This window comes from Chiloscyllium punctatum, chromosome 15 (assembly GCF_047496795.1).
Source record: "Chiloscyllium punctatum isolate Juve2018m chromosome 15, sChiPun1.3, whole genome shotgun sequence".
Classification (NCBI taxonomy): domain Eukaryota; kingdom Metazoa; phylum Chordata; class Chondrichthyes; order Orectolobiformes; family Hemiscylliidae; genus Chiloscyllium; species Chiloscyllium punctatum.
Genome location: NC_092753.1, coordinates 65,335,416 through 65,358,275, shown reverse-complemented (window position 1 = coordinate 65,358,275; position 22,860 = coordinate 65,335,416). Strand labels below are relative to the sequence as shown.

General features: G+C 39.8%; 1 protein-coding gene across 1 annotated transcript in view; it reads right to left on the bottom strand.

The window, feature by feature from the left end:
* mpzl1l (myelin protein zero-like 1 like) overlaps positions 1–22,860 on the bottom strand; it is a 43,485-nt gene that overhangs the window by 9,891 nt on the left and 10,734 nt on the right. Inside the window, exons 3-4 of the mRNA XM_072585343.1 lie at positions 19,944–20,145; positions 17,224–17,350 (exon numbers count right to left, since the gene is read on the bottom strand). Of these exons, the coding sequence (XP_072441444.1) occupies positions 17,224–17,350; positions 19,944–20,145 (329 nt within the window). The remainder of the gene's footprint in view (positions 1–17,223; positions 17,351–19,943; positions 20,146–22,860) is intronic.

The following is a 22,860-nucleotide window of genomic DNA, read 5'->3' as shown; positions in this document are numbered from 1 at the left end:
CCATGAAACCATCAGATTGTTGTAAATATCCATCTGGTGCAACTAATATCCTATAGCGAAGGAAATAAGCTGTGCTTATTTGGACTGATCTATATCCGACTCCAGGCCCATCACAATATGATTGGCTTGTCACTGCTTCCTGAAATGAGCTAGCAAACCACGTAGTTCTATCAAACTATTACTGCAGGTGAACCTATACTGTTTAAGTTACACTAGTTCAAGAAAAAGTCTCACTGTCACCACCTTCTGAAGTTCAATTAAAGTTGGGCAACAAATACTGACCTTCAGGACTATAAAATAATTTGATATGTTAGCAGATGGTGAACACCATTCACAAAATACCACATCAGGAAAATAGATTTCTCCTTACATATTTCTTCTCAAGGAATATTTACACTTCAAAACAAGATGAAAAGGAGTTCAAAACAAAAGTTTAAAAAAACTTTTATCAAGTATTTCAACATCAAATGCAAAAGTATTTCTTCACTCTAGATTTTCTAATAATGTTTTTCATCATGTAAAGGTTTCTTTAGGTATATGTCAAATGAATTTATAATTTTTATTTTGAACCAACTGACAAGAAAATAATGACTGCTTATTCCTAGAATGTTGAACATCAATTTTCTATTGTTCAACTTCATGACCTGATTGCAAAATTATTTTTTTCAATACAAAACTGTTTCACCAAACTAAGTTGACATGATTCACAAATTTGAAATCCTGTTCTGTTCAACTTTACTTTGTTTTAGTAACATTAATGACTCAGGAGTGATGCCAGAGAATTGCAAACACTCAGCCATTGTTCAAAAGCACTTATAAAAATTGGCCCAGCAATTAAAGACCAGTCAGTGTGACTTTGTGGTGGGGAAACCCCACAAACAATCAATCATTCAGAATAGAATTAACAGTTACTTAGAAAAATGGGGGTTAATTCAGAAGAGTCCACATGGAATCTTTAAGGCAAACTTTTGACTAACTTGCTGGAGAATTTTGAAGAGGTAGTAGAGAGGGTTGATAAGGGCAAGGCTATTGTGGTCGTGTACATGAACTTTCAAAGGATGTTTAATTCAAATCAATACACCAAACCTGTCAGGAAAGTGTTAGGTCATGGAATAAAATGAACAGAAACAACATGGATACAAAATTGTTCAAGTGACAGGAAACAAAAAGAGTAATGGTTAAAAAGCATTTTTCAGGATGAAAGGAGGCTTGTAGTGGAGATCTCCAGGGGTTGGTATTAGGACCCTTGCTTTTCTCCATTTATATTAAAGACTCAGATCTTGGAGTACAGGAGAAATTTGTGGACAATAAGAATTGAAGGTGTTACAAACTAGGAGAGCATAGAGCTTCCAACAGACACTGACAAGCTGGTGGACTTGGCAAATAAGTGGCAATGAAATTCAATGCAGAAAGGTATGATTAATATGCTTCGGTACAAAAAGCAACCTAAAGACAGTATAAAACAAGGGTTACTAATCTAAAGGGACTGCAGAGGCAGAGCGATTTGGATGTATAGGTGTATAAGTTATTCAAGGTGGCAGAATAGAGGAAACGTAACAAAACACACAGTAGTCTAAACTTCGTTAATAGGGACATGGAATGCACAAGCAGAGAAAGTAAACTCGACCTATTTAAGCCAAGATTAGGCCTTAGCTGCAGTACTGTGTGCACTTCTGGTCACAATAAATTAAGGTGGATGTGAATGCAATGGAGAAAGTGCATAAGAGTTTACAAGAATGGTTCCAAGGATGAGAAACCTTAGTTTGAGAATAGATTGCGAAAATAGCGAGTGTTGTCGTGGGGTTCCATGGAGAGGCGAAAACTATGAAAAGACCTGATAAAAGTTTTCCAAATCATGAGGGATCTGGACAAAGTAGATAACAGAAACTGTTCCCACTCATAAAAGGATTGAGAACCAGAGGGGCACTGTTATAAAGTGCTTTACAAAAGAAGCAAATGTAAGGGGAGATAAAACTTTTTCATAAAGTGAATGGTCCACGTTTCGATGATTATTTATTTTAAAACAACATGCAGGGTTATGTGGGAAAGGCAGGATTTTGGCAATAGGTTAAAATGCTCAGGGGGGAGACTGTGCAGACACAGTGGGCTAAATGGTCTTCGGAATCATAACTGTGATGCCAATTCTCCTTTGCAAATCAAGTTGCCAAGTTAGAGGTGTTACTTCCACAGAAGCACTCAATGTTAACCATGTTTTAGTCAAGCAGGACCCAGATCAGGCAACTTCTCTTCATTCAAGTTTGAAATTTTTATTGGATGTTAGAGCAATTCACACAAAATGCAATCTAAACACAGGCCTCTAGTTTTAGTGTGAGTATCATATTTTCAACCACACATTTTTCACATGTAGAATCAAAGTAAATAAAGCAGGAGCAAGTCACTTAGCTTGAGTCTGCTCTTTCATTCATTAAGATTATTGCATCTTCTACCACTGTTCCTATATAATTTGATATCTTAATATTTAGACATCTTTGGTTTCAGCCTCCACAGCTCCCTTGGGTAGAGTGTTCTGAAGATTAAACATCCAAATAAAGAAATTCTTTCTCGTTGCCAAATTGCCTATTTCTTGCAATGAGACTGTATCCTGATCTTAGATACCCTAGCCAGGGGGAACAACTTCCTACATTTATAATATCAAAGCCTGTAAGAATTATGCAGTGAATGAGATCCCCTTTCACATCAAAACTTGAGAGAATGTAGATCAACCTCTTCAATCTCTAATTATAGGTCAATCCTGCAATCCCAGGGATCAGTCTGGTAAACACTTAGAATCCCTACAGTGTGGAAACAGACCCTTCAGACCCTCCAAAGAGTAAACCAGCCAGACCCATTCCCCTACCCTACTAATGTACATTTTTACCCCTGACAAATGCACCTAATCTACACATTCTTGAACATTATGGGCAATTTAGCATGGCCAATTTACCTAACCTGCACATCTTTGTGATTGTGGGAGGAATCCGGAGCACCCGGGGAGAATGGGCAAACTCCACACAGACAGTCACCAGAGGCTGGACTCAAACCCAGGTCCCTAGCGCTGTGAGGCAGCAGTGCTAACCACTGAGTCACCATGCTGCCCTGCCAGTTCCTGACACGGAACAAATTTTTTCCTACTTTGACTCTATTTTTTTCTCCTCTTATGCAGTCCTTTCCCACTTACATCCGTGATTTCTGCTTTACATCAATTTTAACTTGTTGAACTCCTTCACTGGCAAGTATATTTTTCTTAGGTAAAGAGAGCAAAACTATAGACAATACTCCAGGTGTGATCTCACGAAGGCTCTATACAATTGCAGCAAGATTTCTTTACTCCTGTTCTCAAATCCTATTACAATAAAGACAACATACTCTCTGCCTTTTTAGTTGCCTGCTGCATGTGCACAGTAGCATTCAGCAAGGACACCTGGCTCCTTTTGCACATCAACATTTTCCAGTCTCTCACCATTTAAGCAATAGTCCTTATTTGTATTTTTCTTACCAAAGTAGACAATTTCACATTTTTCCCAAATTATATTCCATCTACTGTGATATTGTCTACTTACTCACCTTATCCAAATGCCCTTGAAGCTTCTTTTCATCATCCTAATAATTTACACAGTCTTGTGTCATCAGTAATTCTGGAAATATTACAGTGGGTCCTCACATCCACTGATACAGATTACAACCAGCTGCGGGTGCAGGCACTGATCCTTGTAGTGGCCTCCTGGTTAACAGCCTGCTAACCTGAAAATGACCTATTTATTCCAGCTGTTTTCTGTATATCAACCAATTTGCAATCTATGCCAATCTGCTACTCCCATGTGCTCCAATACTGCTATAGATTATCTAAATAAATTACATTCCCTCATCTAATTTGCTAATCCTCAAAAAATCTTGAATAGGTTTGTCAAACATTATTTCCTTTCATAGATTCATGTTCTGTCCAATCCTACCACTAAGTGTCCAAGTAACACATCTTCTATAATCACTACTAACATTTTCCCGAATACTAATATCAAGTTAATGTGTCAATACATAGTTTCCAAATTTCTCTCTCCCTCCTTTCTTAAATGATGAGGTTACACTTGCGACCTTCCAATCTACAGGAGTTAATCGAGCCACGTGCCAATTGGCATAGGGATAAGAAAATTAGGAAAGTAAACACGTGGTTAAGGGATTGGAGTGGGAAAGAGGGATTCCACTTCATGGGGCATTGGCATCAGTTTTCGAACCGGGGGGTTCTGTACCGTTGGGACGGTCTCCACCTGAACCAATCAGGTACCAATGTTCTAGCGAAGAGGATAAATAGGGTGGTCAGTAGGACTTTAAACTACTGAGTTGGGGGGGGGGGGGGGGGGGGGGGGGGGGGGGGGGAAGAAGGGAAAGTGAAAGCGACAGGGAGTATGGAGTTAAATGGAAAGATAAGCAGCAGGATAGCATGTTTGCAGGCGGATTTAAACTTGAGGCAGACTGGGAATGCAGCAAAAAGGAAGGATAACTTAGGACATCTTATGACTTTCAATATATCTAATGATAAGAAAGTTAGCATTAAGGCACTTTACCTGAATGCTCATAGCATTCGTAACAAAGCAGATGAACTAATGGCACAGATCATCGTGAATGATTATGATGTGGTAGGCATCACAGAGGCGTGGTTGCAGGGGGGTCAGGACTGGCAGTTAAACATCCAAGGATTTTCAACTTATCGAAAAGACAGGGAGGTGGGCAGAGGGGGCGGGGTTACCTTGTTAGTTAAGAACAAAATTAAATCTATGGCACTGAATAACATAGCGCGGATGATGTGGAGTCTGTGAGGGTGGAATTGAGGAACCACAAAGGCAAAAAAACCATAATAGGAGTTATGTACAGACCTCCTAACAGTGGTCAGGACCAGGGGCGCAACATGTACAGGGAAATACAGAAGGCATGTCAGAAAGGCAAGGTCACAGTGATCATGGGAGACTTCAATATGCAGGTGCACTGGTAAATAATGTTGCCAGTGGATCCAAAGAAAGGGAATTCATGGAATGCTTACAGGATGGCTTTTTGGAACAGCTGGACATGGAGCCCACAAGGGAGCAGGCTATTCTGGACCTAGTGCTATGTAATGAACCAGATTTTATTTTAAAAAATCTTAAAATAAGGGAACACTTAGGAAGCAGCGATCATAATATGGTAGAGTTCAGTCTGCAGTTTGAAAGAGAGAAGGCAAAATTGGATGTAATGGTGTTATAGTTAAATAAAGGTAATTATGAGGGCATGAGAGAGGAACTGACGAAAATAGACTGGAAAAGAGCCTAGCAGGGAAGACAGTAGAACAAAAATGGCAGGAGTTTGTGGGTAAAATTGAGGACATTGTACAGAGGTTAATCCCCAAGAAAACAAAGATTATCCGGGGAGGAATTAGACAGCCATGGCTGACTAAGGAAGTCAGGAAATGTATTAAAGAAAGAGAGAGATCCTATAAAGTGGCCAAGAGCATTGGGAAGGCTACAAAAACAAACAGAGGATAACAAAGAGAGAAATAAGGAAGGAGAGGATCAAATATGAAGGTAGGCTAGCCAGTAATATTAGAAATGATAGAAAAAGTTTCTTTCAATACATAAGAAACAAACAACAGTCAAAAGTAGACATTGGGCCACTTCAAACTGATGCTGGAAGCCTAGTAATGGCAGATAAGGAAATAGCTGGAGAACTTAATAAGTACTTTGCATCAGTCTTCACAGTGGAAGACATGAGTAAATATCCCAACAATTAAAGGGAGTCAGGGGGCTGAGTTGAGTATGGTTGCCATTACAAAAGAGAAAGTGCTAGAAAAGCTAAAAGGTCTTAAAATTGATAAATCTCCTAGCCCCGATGGGCTACGTCCTAGAGTTCTGAGGGAGGTGGCTGAGGAAATAGCGGAGGCGTTGGTTGAGATCTTTCAAAAGTCACTAGAGTCACGGAAAGTCCCGGATGATTGGAAGATGTTGTAACCCCCTTGTTCAAGAAAGGATCAAGACAAAAGATGGAAAATTATAGGCCAATTAGCCTAACCTTGGTTGTTGGTAAAATTCTAGAATCCATCATTAAGGATGAGATTTCTAAATTCTTGGAAAAGCAGGGTCGGATTAGAACAAGTCAACATGGATTTAGTAAGGGGAAGTCATGCCTGACAAACCTGTTGGAATTCTTTGAAGAGGTGACAAGTAGGTTAGACCAGGGAAACCCAGTGAATGTGGGGGTCTATCTAGACTTCCAAAAGGCCTTTGATAAGGTGCCACACGGGAGGCTGCTGAGTAAGGTGAGGGCCCATGGTGTTCGAGGTGAGCTACTGGTATAGATTGAGGATTGGCTGTCTGACAGAAGGCAGAGAGTTGGGATAAAAGGTTCTTTTTCGGAATGGCAGCCGGTGACAAGTGGTGTCCCGCAGGGTTCAGTGTTGGGTATGCAGCTGTTCACGTTATATATTAATGATATGAAGGGACTGGGGGCTTTCTAGCAAAGTTTGCAGATGATACAAAGTTAGGTGGACAGGCAGGTAGTACTGAGGAAGTGGGGAGACTGCAGAAGGAGGATTCTCTAAAGGTAAACATGCAGGTTGAGTCCGTGATTAAGAAAGCGAATGCAATGTTGTCATTTATCTCAAGAGGGTTGGAATATAAAAGCACCGTTGTGCTACTGAGACTTTATAAAGCTCTGGTTAGGCCCCATTTGGAGTACTGTGTCCAGTTTTGGTCCCTACACCTCAGGAAGGACATACTGGTACTGGAGCGTGTCCAGCAGAGATTCACACGGATGATCCCTGGAATGGTAGGTCTAACATACGAGGAATGGCTGAGGATCCTGGGATTGTATTCATTGGAGTTTAGAAGATTAAGGGGAGATCTAATAGAAATTTACAAGATAATACATGGCTTGGAAAGGGTGGACGCTAGGAAATTGTTTCCGTTAGGCGAGGAGACTAGGACCCGTGGACACAGCCTTAGAATTAGAGGGGGTAAATTCAGAACAGAAATGCGGAGACATTTCTTCAGCCAGAGTGTGGTGGGCCTGTGGAATTCATTGCTGCGGAGTACAGTGGAGTCCGGGATGTTAAATGTCTTCAAAGTAGAGATTGATAAATTCTTGATGTCACAAGGAATTAAGAGCTACGGGGAGAATGCGGGTAAGTGGAGTTGAAATGCCCATCAGCCATGATTGAATGGCGGAGTGGACTCGATGGGCCGAATGGCCTTACTTCCACTCTTATGTCTTATGGTCTTAAAACCTATGCATTTGGAAGATGAGCACCAATGCATTCACTATCTCTAGACTTACCACTCTTTCAACATTCTGGGGTATAGATCATGTTGATCAATGATTTATTTACTTTCAGTCCTGTTAATTTCTCCAATATTACTACTTTTCAAAATAATGCTAATTTCTTCTGCTCCTCATTCTCATAAGGTTCTTCAATTATCTACTATTCCCGGGAGGGTTTTTGCACGAACAATTTACTTTGCAGTATTTCTTATTCTCTGTTGTAAATTTTTCTGTCTGCCTTTAATGTTCCCAATTTTTCCTTCCTAATCTTTTCCTTTTTATGAAACATACCTATAGATGCTTTTACAGCAAGTTTGTGTTATGCTGGTTTACTTAAAATTTATTTTCACTTCATCAGGGTCTTGGTCCTCCTTTGCCAAATTATAAAATGCTCCCAATCTTCAAGGTTACTACTTTGGCCAACCTTAGAAGTATTTTCCCTTGATTTAACATAATCTTGAATTTCTTTTGTTAGCAATGGTTCGCTGACCTTTCATGCGAGGTTTTTGTGCCTCAGAAAGAATGCAGATTTGTTATGGTTTAACTATTTAAATGGTATTATGCATTTTAATGTTAGTTCCAATGCAGAAAATCCAGTTAGAAAGCCTTCCTTCAGGGGCATTTTAGATCAAGATTATTAAGCTTTCTCATTGCACAATACTAACAGTCCATTCTATAGCTAGTTCCTCAACATAGGAAATAACTCAACCATGCACACAGTTTACATCACTACAGTATTAAATATTGATCTTTTAGATTTTGCTGAATTTTAGCCACCACTTACTAGTATCAGGATCAGTTCTTTCCGGTTCCACTGAATTGCATGGAGAACAAAAATAATTCATGAAAAAATCAATCATGACAACATTCTGAATTATGATACATTACATAACAATTAGTAGCATATTTCAAATTACACCCAAATCTCCTCAATGTTACCACAAAATTTAGAAGTTTGCATGCATCAATTCTTTTAGCCACGATACACTAATTTTTCAGCATATTACATATCAAATATTTAACAGAGAGCAAAATTGCAAGCCACTAATTTGCCTTTTTACTAAACAGGATCTTTTCTCGTCTAAGTACATTGCTTTTCAAATTTTACTAATGCTGTATGTACATTTAACTGTAAGTTTCCCTAGGCTGTATGTTTCAGATCTATCACCCATGTAACCACTGACTGTAATGGTCTTTGTAATGGTCTCCTTGCTGGAGAGGCAGAACACCTCATATTAGCATGAAAAATAAATCATGACACAGAAAGCATGACTGTTGCGAACTGTATATTAAAATTAACACTTTTAATAATATATAGATGAATTTAAAGTTTATCTATGTTGAATTAAGGAATAAAGCATATTCACATTACAATTGTGTTTGTATTTTAGATCCTATTATTTTACCAACTGAAGAGAGAGGTGTATGAAGATAGTAACGGGGAATATAAACTAAAAATAGGTTGGTAAATGTAGATGATTACAAATTTTCAATTTTAACAAAGTATTCAAAATTTCTTGAGTCAGTACATAATTAGCCTCAGCCAAAAAAATGGTAAATAGTGAGATTGTCTTGGTAAGGAAGGAACAAGATTGCTTTAATTCAATATCTTGCCTCAATCAACACACGAAAACTAAATCAAAAGCCTGCAGACAAAAGGGTAAGAAGATTAATGCATCAACAGGAAACAGACTGTCAGACTTCAAGCTTGTAAGAATGTAGAAGTGGTCAGACAATGACTTTTCAGACTTTAATAAAAGCTGTGGTAGTGCCACTGTATTGATGGGTATCACAATTACAGCACTGCTCATGCCCGAAACGTCGATTCTCCTGCTCCTTGGATGCTGCCTGACCTGCTGTGCTTTTCCAGCAACACATTTTCAGCTCTGATCTCCAGCATCTGCAGTCCTCACTTTCTCCAGAAAGGTCAAGCTAGGCAACTATTGACTGGTTAGCTTTACATCAGTACTGGAAAAAGGACTACAGACAATAATACCAAATTAAACAAAAAATATTGGAAGGCATGGACTCATTATGGTAATCAAGATGGATTTGTAATGGGAGATCAGATTTGATTAGCTCAATAGTATTGTTTGGAGGGAATAAGTATTGGGGGTCGGGAGGGAGCAAAGAAGTGGGGCTAGAGGCACAGAAACAGAAACTGCTGGAAAAACTCAGATCTGGCAGCATCTGTATAGAGAGAGAGAGAGAGTTGAAAAGTATGGTGCTGACAAAGCGCAGCCTGTCAGGCATCATCCGAGGAGAGTCAACATTTTGGGCATAAGCCCATCATCAGGATGAGAGATAAATAGGAGGGTGGAGGTAGGACTGAAAGGTGGGGGGGTGGGGGGAAAAGAGGGGGAAAAAGAGGGTGGTAGCTGGGAAGGCTCTCACCCCTACCCCCACCATCCTATTTATCTATCAGCCCCCTTTCTCTACCCCCCCCCCGATGAAGAGCTAATGCCCGAAATGTCGGCTCTCCTCCTTGGATGCTGCCTGACTTGCTATGCTTTTCTTTTCCAGTGCCACACCTTTCAACTCTGACTCTCCAGCATCTGCAGTCCTCTCTTTCCCCCAGCCGGTGTAGAGAACAAGCAGAGTGAACATTTTAGGTCTAGTGATCCTTCTTCAGAACTTTTCTGAAGAAGGATCACTAGACCTGAACGTTAACTCTGCTTGCTCTCTACAAATGCTACCAGACCCACTGAGTTTTTCCAGCAATTTCTGTTTTTGTTTCTGATTATCAATTTTTGCAGTTTTATTTTGTTTAGGGGGTAGATGCATAACTGTTTCAATTTTTTACATGACATAGACACACATGGCAAAATTGAAGGGACCAACTATTTGCATGCTAACTTTTGGATTGCAGCATGTCGAGTCAGATACAAAAGGGAGACTGCTTACCAACTCAAGTGGCATCTTTTTTACTACTCAGTATAGCTTTGGAATAAAATCTCTTTTGAAACATACACAGTATTACTCATGGTCCCACCAAACTGTGCAAGTCATGGGTTCTTGGTCAGGAAATGAAAATCCATTTGCTAAAAATAATAGCTCAACAGACAAATTAAACTAGATTTTAAATCTCCAGCACAGCTAACCATAAATGACTAAGCTGCTGAAATGTTCCCAAAATACTCAAGACCTAATAATCAAAATGTTGGGAGTTCTTCAGTCAAAACCACTTTTCCATCACTATTGCACTTTTTCATGAGGTAAAAGGCTTCACTTTTCTAATGGCATTTCATCTAATGGTCAGAATGACAGATAATTAGAATGGTTTAAAGTGAAAATGAGCAAGAGAAAAAGAGTAAGAGTGAGAGAAATCAGAGGAACAGCATAAGAAAAATAAAATGTTCAAAAATAGAAAATCACAACACGATCATCCCGTAGGGGCTAAGCATCTGTATTAATATGTTAGTCAAATGATACCATTACCAGAGGAGGCTGAGGAGGGACATGATTGAGATGTGTAAAATTATAGGGGTATAGATAAGTTGGACAGGAAGAGACTATTCTCCTTGGTGGAGGGGTCAATGACCAGGAGCCACAGACTTCAAAGAATTAGGGGGTTTAAAGGGGATGAGAGGATGTTCACCCAGAGTGTGGTGGGAATTTGGAACTCATTGCCTAAAAGGATGGTAGAGGCAGAAACTCTAAGAACATTTAAGCAGCATCAAGATATATGCTTTGGCTTTACAAGTGTGTAAGACAATGGCCAAATGCTGGAAAATGGGATTAGAATAGTTATAGTATTTGACCAGAATGGATGGGATGGGCCTTCTTCTGTGCTACAGACCACCATGACTCTATTGATCAGAATTACAAAACACATTTAGGATAATAGGGAAATGTATCAAGATATTTTTTGGAAGTATGGAAGTGCACAGCCCCTTTTTGTTTTAACTGTTGTGTAGGTATGGTAGATAAAAAGGACTGTAGGGATATTCAGTTTGTTGTGCAATTGTATGGCTTACAGCAGGGTTACCTGAACATTTTTCCATTGCGACCCCATGGTGAGGCTTGAACATTGTCATGACCCTTCAGTGAGACCTGTGAAAGTGAAGTGTGTTTAGAAATACAAGAGAGGGGTGTTGGCCTTTGAGGGCAGTGACAGTAGGGATATGGGTTCTATACTTTGGTCAGAGCTGGCAACTCCAAAAGTTCTATTTGGTAACTCGATTAGGAAGTGCTGGCCTAGATGGAACACTTGAATGCAACAAAATAACATTTGGCTCTAATTTATTAATTAATTGCTAAGAAATACCAGAGTAATATCTAACCAAAAGTTTGCCATTTTAAAAAATATTCTTTTATTTATTTTTGCTGCATTCAGCTGCAACAGCAGTGTCCATTTTCTAAACTAAACTCTCACTTTTTAAAAAGAAAGCTAGTCATAAAAGTTAAACCACAACTACAGTGAACAGCTGCAGTGCAAAATTTTGAGATGATCTCATAGAAACATACTGGTACCATGCATTGTAAATTTAAATGCCATCCATGATTAAAAATGCACACTTCCTTCATTAGTAACGTGCTTCAAATTGTGAAACAATTTCATAATGCTACAAGGATTTCTATACCTATACCTAATGTAGGTCCAGTATTGCTTTGTGTTTGGCCAAACAGTAGTAGTTTTAAACCAAACAGGTAAAGTTCTGTTACAAATTCTTGGAATCAGTGGTGCCTTTCTTCTCTGAAGGTGATGCCTACGTACCTCAAGTGTAAATCGACTCTTGTCCAATACATCACACACTTGTATGAATGAGACAATACATCCACTTTGACATATGAATTAGATAGTGTTAAATTGAAATGCTCACCTGTACCTCAATAGCAAGAAGCCTGCAGTATAGCAGAAAATTGATTTTACTTAACTAAGATAGTTTCCTGCTGATGTAAATGCAGTTTATTCCTCCTTTTGCATTGTGAATAGATGCTGCACAACTTAAAATTTATTGAGTCCTATTAATACTGTATTCACTTTATGTGAATTTAAAACGGACTATATCAGGGCTTCTTGACGGGGCTTTTGAGAGATTGGAGGGAAACACATCAAAAAGGCCATGGTTCAGGCCACAAGAGGTGTAACACTGTCACAATCTTGGTTCACACTATTGCAGAGCAGTTAAGAACAGCAAGAGTAAGAGTAAACAGGAATTAAGAAGGTAAATTGTGGGACTGTCTGACAATTTAAATGACTATACTTTGACATTATATAGACTTTAAAATTTGTAATGTACATTATTCACTCTGACAGCAAGATGGGGAAGAAATGGGATTATACAATATCAGAAATTGTCCAGAATAGCAGGAAAGTGAGGTAGGAGAATTGGGTCTGCCATGGCTGCCAATTTACACATGGTAACTCGAGCTTTACACCAACACATGAAATTTGTAATCAACTTCTGAAAATATTTCATCACTAGATCATTCCTTCTCAATGTGTAAACAGCTGGATTGTGCATGTGATTACCTGGTGAAATGGTGAATATCAGGAAATGTTTGCACAGATAAAATTATAGGCGAAAAGCCATAAATCATCCAAGCGCAGGCACTGTTGCAATAGTATAAAAATTACATTGCTCATAATATCCAATTTTCTTTCACATTCGTACATTGTCGGCGGGTATTATTTTCCATCTTGCCACAAGACCTTAAAATTCCATATTGTTTAAATTATAAATAGGTTATTCTGTTCTAGATTTCATTTAGAATATCATTTACTGGACATACCCATATCTTGCCCTTTTTGGAAAAGACATTTTGCAATGCAAAGGGACTGGCTACAGAAGGGAAAATGTTGCATTTACAATGAACACAAGCTGTTTGATTGGAGTCACTCGAGTCTACAATACTTTGAGAGGTCACATGACCCAGTTTGTGGGTGTGAAGAAGCATCTGGATTTGAACACAGTCAGAGATTAACTTGCTGGAGCAACAACCTTTGCCCTCTTTTCTCCAAAACCCCCCTCAAAGTTTGACTTAAAAACCTACAGAAAGACCACGTCACCACGTGGAGGCTACCCAGAGATAGAAATTTTCATCGTCGCAATCAAACATTCTTAAAGGAAAATCAGAAATCTACTATCTCCAGGTAAAAATAGGTCAGCCCTCTGTAAATGATTGAGGAAGACACATTGGTGTCAACACCTTGCGTGAAAAGTGAGCTTGGCTACAGTTCAGCATTTGGGACAATCTGCAAATCATTTTTGTTTTAGAAACTTACCTATTACTTTGCCAAAGTTCTTTTAAGATAACACTTCACAGAGTATATCGCTGTGTATTAGTTTTAAAGACTGGTAGCACTACATATAGTTGCACAGTTTAAACTGCCAAGGAGTGGCACAAGAATAGATTTATTTCACTCCTTTGGAATCAGTTGTAACACTCATTATCATCGATTGTGCTATCCTGTCCTATTCTTAGATTAGAACTTTCTCTTCATCATTATCTTCCAATTGTTCTCCTATTTTCAAATTATTTATTGTCTTACAATCAAGTCAAGCAATGTTGCCTTCCTTGATGGAATTGAAATATACTGACCAGAGAGCAGTACATGACAACAGATGCATCCTATGTATTAAGGTAGTTTCTGTGAAATTAAACAAAAAAAGGTCCATGTGGTCACATGAACTTTCAATATGCTTAACAGATAATCCAACTAAAAGAAGCACAAATCTGGTCTTATTCATTACAGAATCGTAAAGCCTTGACTTATGCAAGTTTTGAGACTAAGCAGGCACTAAATGCACACCCACATTTCCAATGCAGGAACTCTGGCCATTCATCTACTACAAGCCCACCAACTCCCACAGCTACCTAGGTGCCACCTCCTTTCACCCTACCTCCTGTAAAAAAACCATCCCTTATTCCCAATTCCTCTGCCTCCGACACATCTGTTCCCAGGATGACCAATTCCACCTTAGAAAATCCCAGATGGCTTCCTTCTTCCAAGATCACAATTTCCCTTCCTATGTGGTTGACGATGCCCTCCAGTGCATCTCCTCCACTTCCTGCACCACCGCCCTTGAAACCCACCCCTCCCAGTGCAACAAGGACAGCACCCCCCTGGTCCTCACCTTCCACCCCGACCAACTTCTCCATACGTCGCATCATCCTCTGCCACCTGCAAACAGACCCCAACACCTGAGAAATGTTTCCCTCCCTACCCCTATCAGTGTTCCGGAGAGACCATTCCCTCCACAACTCCCTCGTCAGGTCCAGGACCACCGCCAGCACACATCCCATTCCCGGCACCTTCCCCTGCCACCGCAGGAATTGCAAAACCTGTGCCCACACCACTCCCCTCACCTCTGTCCAAGGCCCCAAAGGAGCCTTCCACATGTGGCAGAAATTTACCTGTACCTTTACAAATGTCACCTACTGAATCCGTTGCAGCCAATGTGTTCTCCTGTACATCTGGGAGACAGAACCCCTTCTTGCGTGTGAGATGTTTCCGTGAACATCTCTGGGACGCCCGCACCCACCAACCTCACTGCTCTGTAGCTGAACACTTTAACTCCCCCTCCCACCCTGTCAAGGACATGCAGGTCCTGGACTTCCTCCACCGCCAAACCATTACGACCCGACGCCAGGAGGAAGGACATTCATATTTCACCTTGGGACCCTGCAACCACATGGGATCAATGTGGATTTCATCAGTTTCCTAATTTCCCATCCCCCAACATTATCCCAGTGCCAAGCCTCCAACTCAGTCCTGTCCTCCTGACCTGTCCAATAGCTTCTCCATCACCTTCATCCACCTATCACTTTCTTAGCTACCTTCTCCCCAGCCCCACCCCCCTCCCATTTATCTCTCAGCTCCCCGATCCACAATCCTCATCCCTGATGAAGGGCTTATGCCTGAAACATTGATGCTCCTGCTCCTCAGATGCTGCCTGACCTGTTGTGCTTTTTCCAGCACCACACTCTCGACTCTGATCTCCAGCATCTGCAGTCGTCACTTTCTCCATTCATCTACTCCACAACTCATCAAACCAACCTGTGGTGTCTTCTATCACAACCTGGATGAGATCATTTATTCCTGGGGGTTTCCACAGGCTATGACTCAGGTCCTAGCTGACTAAATTCCACAAGTACTCAGGGACAGTGTTCCTGCCAGCTTGTTAGAGGTCTGTGCATGGCAGCAACTTCCAGAACCAGAAGTCAATGGTGCAAATAGTGTTGATAGCCTGATTGCATGTGCACAGCTTAGAGAGAGAATGCACCTCAGGAGAATCTCTACAGGTATCTTGATTGATATTAACTATGTGCATTTAAAAAAAGTAAAATAACCTTGACAGATTACAGCAAAAGTAAACTTAGAAGTTAAAACTTGTGCACAATACATGTTTATCATTCACTTAGAGTCATAGTCATTGAGATATACAGCACAGCTACAGACCTTTTGGTCCAACTCATCCATGCCGACCAGATATCCTAAACTAATCTAGTTCCATTTGCCAACATTTGGCCCATATCTTACTAAACCGTTCCTATTCATGTACCCATCCAGATGCCTTTGAAATGGTGTAATTGTACCAGTCTCCACCACTTCCTCTGGGAGCTCATTCTATACACGCACCACCCTGTGTGTGAAAAAGTTGCCCCTTAAGCCGCTTTTAAATCTTTCCCCTCTCACCTCTAGATTAGGACTCCCCCTACTCTGGGGAAAAAAAAAAGACCTTGGCTGTTCAATCTATCTATGCCCCTCAATAAATCTTTATAAGGCCATCCCTCAGCCCCCAACACTCCAGGGAAAACAGCCCCAGCCGATTTAGCCTCTCCCTATAGCTCAAAAACCCTCTAACCCTGGCAACATCCTTGTGAGCCTTTTTTGAACCCTTTCAAATTTCACAATATCCTTCCTATAGCAGGGAGACCAGAAATGAACTTAGTATTCCACTCTTGAACGCTGTGGTCAATATTTTGGTTGCAATGATTGAAACTGATTAATAAACATACATGAAGTGCTCCACTGATACATGGTTTCTATGCAACCAGTAACTATAACATCGGGTAAATCAGAAGAAAAGGAGTTAACCATATAATTTAATAGAAATACATGGAGATGCTTTTCCTAATTATGAAAAATGTATCTGCTGATCCAAACAGATAGGAAAGATTGCAGATTTCATTCTTCTTCTGTGCAGATTTCAGACAAGGGTGAGGATTGTTGGAATTGGTTTTAACATGCTTACCGATGAAAATGGGGAGAAACAACCATAGTTTGCTTTAATAATCATGATCCAAAGTCAGCCACTGTAAAGTGCTATATGTACTTTCTTCATTAGCCTACTGCTCAAAATGGAGTGAAAACAGAGCATACATATACACTCCATGCCACAGATTCCAAATAAGTAAGATGGCTTGCAAATTGAAAATGCAAATATAAAAGTTGATTAATTGTGAGAAATTGGATAAGTAAACATTGGCTACAAGTATTTTAAGTTCAAGAGAAAATAAATTTGGATATGCACACAATTTAAATCGGAATCAGCCACAGTTTTAAACAGAAGCTCAATTGCTTATTTAAGGGGATCTGGTAGCATAGCAGGAAATGTTCCTGGACTAGTAATCCAGTAGCTCTGGTTCATAGTCTGGTGCCACTGTTATCATATCCCATTGTTACAGCTGGTAGAATTTAAATTCAATTAATAGAATCTAGAATTGAAAGCTGATCTCAGTGATGGTGTCCAAGAAACTGTTTATTAATAAACAAGGTGGGTTTTTTATAATTTCCTCTAAGGAAGGAAAGTACTTTTTGCCTGGCCTGGCTGAGATGCGACTCCAGACCCACAACAATACAATGGACTCTTAATTACTTTCTGAAATGACCTAGCAAGCATCATCCATATTCCATAAAAGAAAAACAAATTGCAATGCTGAACTCACATATTATCATTTGCTGTTATTCATGTTGAGTTTAGAAAGAGTTACCTAATATAAGCATTCCGTTGACCATCTTTTTTTCTCTTGATAAAGTACACAATGCCAATAATTAGCAGTAATCCTACAACTGCTCCGATGACTGCACCTGCAATGATGGAATGTTTGGGTAAAGAACCTGGAAAAAGGAACAAAATTATATCAGAATGATTTTTAAAATATTTTTGGGGTTTCCCCCAAACACATTTCAAAGAATAGAATTACTGCTGAAGTGCACTCACAAGCAATACAATCAGGAATTTTGGGTTATCTTAGACAGAATACCACAAATTCCACTAAACATAGATCATGGCATTTGTTGAAATATTCCTGAACTCATTGGATTTTCAAATGGTTCCAGTGGATTGGAAAATTGCTAATGAGACACCCCTGTTCAAGAAGCCAGGTTGACAGAAAACAATAAACTACAGGTCAGTCAGCTGAATGTCTGTTGCTGGGAAAATGCTAGGGTCCATTATGAAGGAAGGCATAGCAGATATTTAGTAAAGCTGAATGCAATCAGATTCAGTAGAGTTTCATGAAAGGAAAATCACGTTCAAAAATCTGCTCAAGCTGTTTGAGGATGTAACAAGCAGAGTTGATAAAGGGGAACTGATGGATGTAATATGTTTGGATTTCCATTTGGCATGTGATAAGGTGCTACGAGACAGGAGCTCATGGTATTGAGGGTAATGCATTAGCGTAGACTGAATTTTGATCCACACACAGAAGGCAGACAGTCAGAATTAATGTATTTTAGGTTTTAAAAATAGGAAAATTTTGTTAGGACTATACAGGGTTTTGGTGAGATTGCACCTGGAGTACTGTGTAGAGTATTTAGGAAAGGATTGGAGGCAGTTCAAAAAGAGATTCTCTAGGATGGCTTCTGTGTTGAAGGGATTAAGTTATTGAGGACAGCTAAAAAGGTTGAGCCTTTAGAAAAGTTTAGAGTTCTGAGTTTAGAAAAATGAGGGTTGATCTTACTGAAACATAAGATTCTGAGGGGCTTAACAGACTAGATTTTGAGAAAATGTTTCCACTAGTGGAGGAATCTCAAATTAGGAGACATGGTTATAGAATAAGGAAACACTTATTTAATATTGAGATGCAAAACAATTTATTCTCCTGAAGGATAGTAAATATCTACAATTCTCTACCCCAGATAGTTTTCGAGATTAGATCACTGAAAGCATTTAAAGAGGAGGCATATAGATTTATGAAAAACAAAAATCAATAAGCTAAGGGGGCATGAACAGCTGGCATGAAAGAGGAGTTGAGGCCTGGGGCAGATCAGCCACACGTGATCAACAATGGCCTCCAGTGCATCTCCACCACTTCCTGCACCTTGGCCCTCAAAACCACTCCTTTAACCGCAACAAGGATCGAACACCCTAGTTCTCGTCTTCCACCCCACTAATCTCCAGATACAGCTCATTATCCTCAGCCATTTTTGCCACCTACAGTCAGGTCTCACCACCAGAGATATATTTCCCTCCCCTCTATCTGTATTCCACAGAGACCATTCCCTTCCCAACTCCCTTGTTAGGTCCATGCCTCCCCACCAACACACCCTCCATACCAGGCACTTTCCCTTGCCACTGCATGAGGTGTAAAACCTGCACCCACGCCTCCTCCTCACCTCCTTCCAAAGCCCCAAAGGATCTTTTCATATCTAGCAGAGATTTTCCTGCATATACACCCACCTCATCTACTGTGTCCATTGCTCTTGATGTGGTCTCTTTTACATCAGGGAGATAGAACGCCAACTCAGAACATTTCAGGGAATATCTCTGGGACACATGCACCAAACAACCCCACCGCCCTGTGGCCGACCACTTCAACTCACCCTCCCATTCCCCCAAGGATGTGTAAGTCCTGGGCTGCCTCCACCACCAAATCAAAGCCACCATCAACTGGTGGAAGAATGTCTCATCTTCTGCCATGGGACCCTTCAACCACACGGCATTAAGACTGACTTCAGGAGTTCCCAAATCTCCACTCCCCTAACTTCATCCCAGGTCCAACTCTCCAACTCAGTGCCACCCTCTTGACCTGTCCATCTTCTTTCCCACCTATGTGCTCCATCCTCCCCACCAACCTATTACAATTACCCCCCCCACCTGTATCTACATATTACCTTCCCACCTTCCTTACTCCACCCCCACATTTATTTCTCATCCTCCTCCCACCTCCACTTTCCTGATGAAGAGCTTCTGCCCAAAACGTCAACTCTCCTGCTCCTTGGATGCTGTTTGACCAGCTGTGCTTTTCCAGCAACACATTTTTCTGACTCTCCAGCATCTGTAGTACTCACTTTCTCCTTCTAGGATGGCAGGGCAGGTTTCAGGGCTTCATAAACTACTCTTCCTCCTCCTATTTCTTTTGTTCTTATGTGCAACAATTGTACAGCAAGCCAAAGCAGCATCAGCGAAGAGAATAGATAGTGCCATTTCAGATCCAGATTCTTCCCCAAACATTAACATTTTTGTTCTCTCAAATGATGACTGAGGTTATATTTTTAATGAATGTTTCCAATATCTGTAGTATCCTACATTGAAGGATTTATAGCTCTTCCTCTAAAAGATAAATAAGATTTTCTTCAATATGTCCAGTTGAGCAGGCAGGATTATGGATTTAATAACTCAGCACCTCCAATATGCCACAATTTGTGATGAGTCCACATAAACATTCAGGAAGGAAATATTAAAAATGACTTGATATTTTTTGCTCACCTTGTTCAACAACACTCAAGAGAATTTCTGCAGCAGTCTTACTGTAGTCAAATGGATTAATCACTTGACAGGTATAAGTTCCATTATCTTTAAAATCGATATTCTTTATAATAATGGAAACATCGCTCTTGTTGATGTTACCATCCCAAGCAATGCGGTCAGGAAATTGAGACTTGGATTGTCCTGCTAAATAATATAATATCTGTCCAAAAAGATAGAATGGATGAAGTCACATTTCAAAAATATTATTCATTAATCAATTATCTTATCAATAAATCTTCAATAAACAATTGTTGAGTTTTATATTCAATTTTCAATGGTTACAAAGTGAAGGTACTCAGAGACCAAATGTATAACAAATGACATGGAATACCTAACTTTCCAAAGTTTACTTAACGAGCAGTTTAGCATTCTTCAAGAACAAGAGAAAATTAATTCTGGAGTAGTTATAAGGAGGTAGAAGTTCTCATTGGTTGCATGAACTTATGGCACAGCAGTTCTCTCCTTGTTTACAAATCTCAGAACAAGTACTGTTCCTCAGAGTGCCAGTCACATGAATGCCAACAGGCACTTGTATAAGATCTGTGTGCTGTGTGGAATGGCCTCTGACCTTGGCACAAGAACTCTCATCACATGATGAAAAATCAAGTGACATTCAATCAGTAATTATGTAAGCAGCTGCATGTAAAAGCAGAATCAGACTAATGTGACCCATAAAATGATAATTTATATTTTACAGTGCTTCTAATGTCATAAAAACACAAAGCATTCTCACGGAAGCATTATAAAACAAATGATACAGGGCCAGATAAGGAGATATTGGGTCAAATAATGAAACATTTAATTAGAAAAGATGCATGTTTAGGAGCATCTTAGGAAAGGTGTAAGGAGAGAATTCCTCAGTTCAAGGCTGAAGTGATTCAAGGCACTGCCACCAACAATGGAGTGATTCAAATCAAGAATCAACAAACTAGAATTAAAGGAGCATAGATATTTTGGAGGGCTGGGGTGCTGGTGGAACTTAGAGGTACAGAGAGACAAAAGTTACAGTGAATGGAACTTGCTAAGGTTATACTTGCACTGGAGGTGATATAGGGAAGCTTCATTAAATAGGTCCCTGGTGTAGGAGGGTTGTTCTAGGCAGAGTAAATTGGTTCTACATTCTCTGCAGTTTAGAAGGATAAGAGATGATCTCATTCAAGACTCTGAAAGGGCTTGAGAGATTGCTCCTACTAGTTACAAAAAAATCAAAACTATGGGAGCATAATGGAGGTCAGCGTGTTCAAACATGTCAAAGGGAGCATATATCATTTGTGAATTTGCTAAGGCCATTTCAGAAACCTAACTGAAAATGATTCAAACATGGAATTCTGAAAACAAATCAAAAGTTTGAACATACTTTAGAGAGGTTAAAGTGGTTGGAGATGGGGCAATAATTCACAAGGACTTTAAGGCAAGTGTTGGCTTTTCAGCGTGGCTAGGGCAGGGTGATAATTGGTCTAGGAACATCAGTTAATCTGGGGTCTTAAGTGGTCATGTTGGGTGGCAGCAGTTTTATGGAAATATAGTTGAAGCTGGATGAGGTCACTTTCATGGAAAAGATGAGTTTGGAGAGAGGCTGAGGGATGATGGGAGAAAAACAACACCTATATGACATTCAGGGTTAGGAAATCTGGGACCTTAGAGGAAATTTAGCCCAGTGGCATAGTAATAATGATAGTAATAGCAGCTATCAAATGAAAGGAGGATCAGATGGTGCTTTCTATGATCTAAGCATTTCTAGCGATACATGGCAAAAACAGTTGTTGAACATATCTTTTCCTTTTAAGTCTCTGTCCCTTGCAATTAAAAGGGATCAGAGAGAAGTGTGAAAGCAAATAATTATTTTACTTGGCACTGGAGCATCAAAAATGGAGACAAGTCAGGTTGAATAAATTGGTCATTCAGCCTCTTGGGTGTTCCATCTTTCAAGTAGCTTTCACTACATTTGACTTTGTCCTGAATACCACTGCCTCCCTTTTTGGATCGTCAGTGTTACAATGATGTGGAGGTGCCAGTTTGGACTGGACGACATAGTTAAAAATCACACAACACCAGGTGATAGTCCAACAGATCTATTTGGAAGTACAAGCTTTCAGAGCACTGCTCCTTCATCTAACCCCACATCTTTAATGGATTGTCTGAGCTGAGATGTCATTTTCCTTTTAATAAAACCTTAAGTTATCTCAGGAATGTGACTTGGAAGACATCTGGGATTTACATATTAATCAAACCTGCAACACATTCTAAGTGATTAAGACTTAACAGCAATTTAGCTTTGTTCAAAACATCACATCAGTTGTATAACACATTGATCTTTTACTATAAATTCTGTGTCATGTGATCCTGCTCCACTAGCTACCTGATGAAGGTGCTTCCAATTAAACCTTTTGGACTATAACCTGGTGTTGTGAGATTTTTAACTGTACTACAATGGCAGTTTTCTAGTCCTCTGGGTCCTTTCCAGAATCAAAGGAATGTTTGACGATTCCGAATGCATCCACTATCTCTGTAGCTAATTCCTTCAAGATCCCAAAATGCAACCCATCAGGTCCAAGTAACCTACTGACCTTTAGCCCTTTTCTCTAGTGATAGTTACTGCATTTGTTTCCTCTCCCTGTTTTGCTTCCTGATTATTTAGTAGTTTTGGGATGCAATTAATGTGCTGCACCATGAACAATGGTGAAAAGTACTTATTCAAATCCTCTGCCATTTCTTGGTTTCCTATTAATTCTCCAACCATGTTCACTTTGGCCACTCTCCCTTTAGTTTTATGTTTCAAGAAGCTGACTGTCCATTTATATATTGCTTACTAGTTTGCTATCAGTTTATTCTCTTCCTTTCGTGGGTCATTTTGTTGCCTTTTAGTTAACCATGG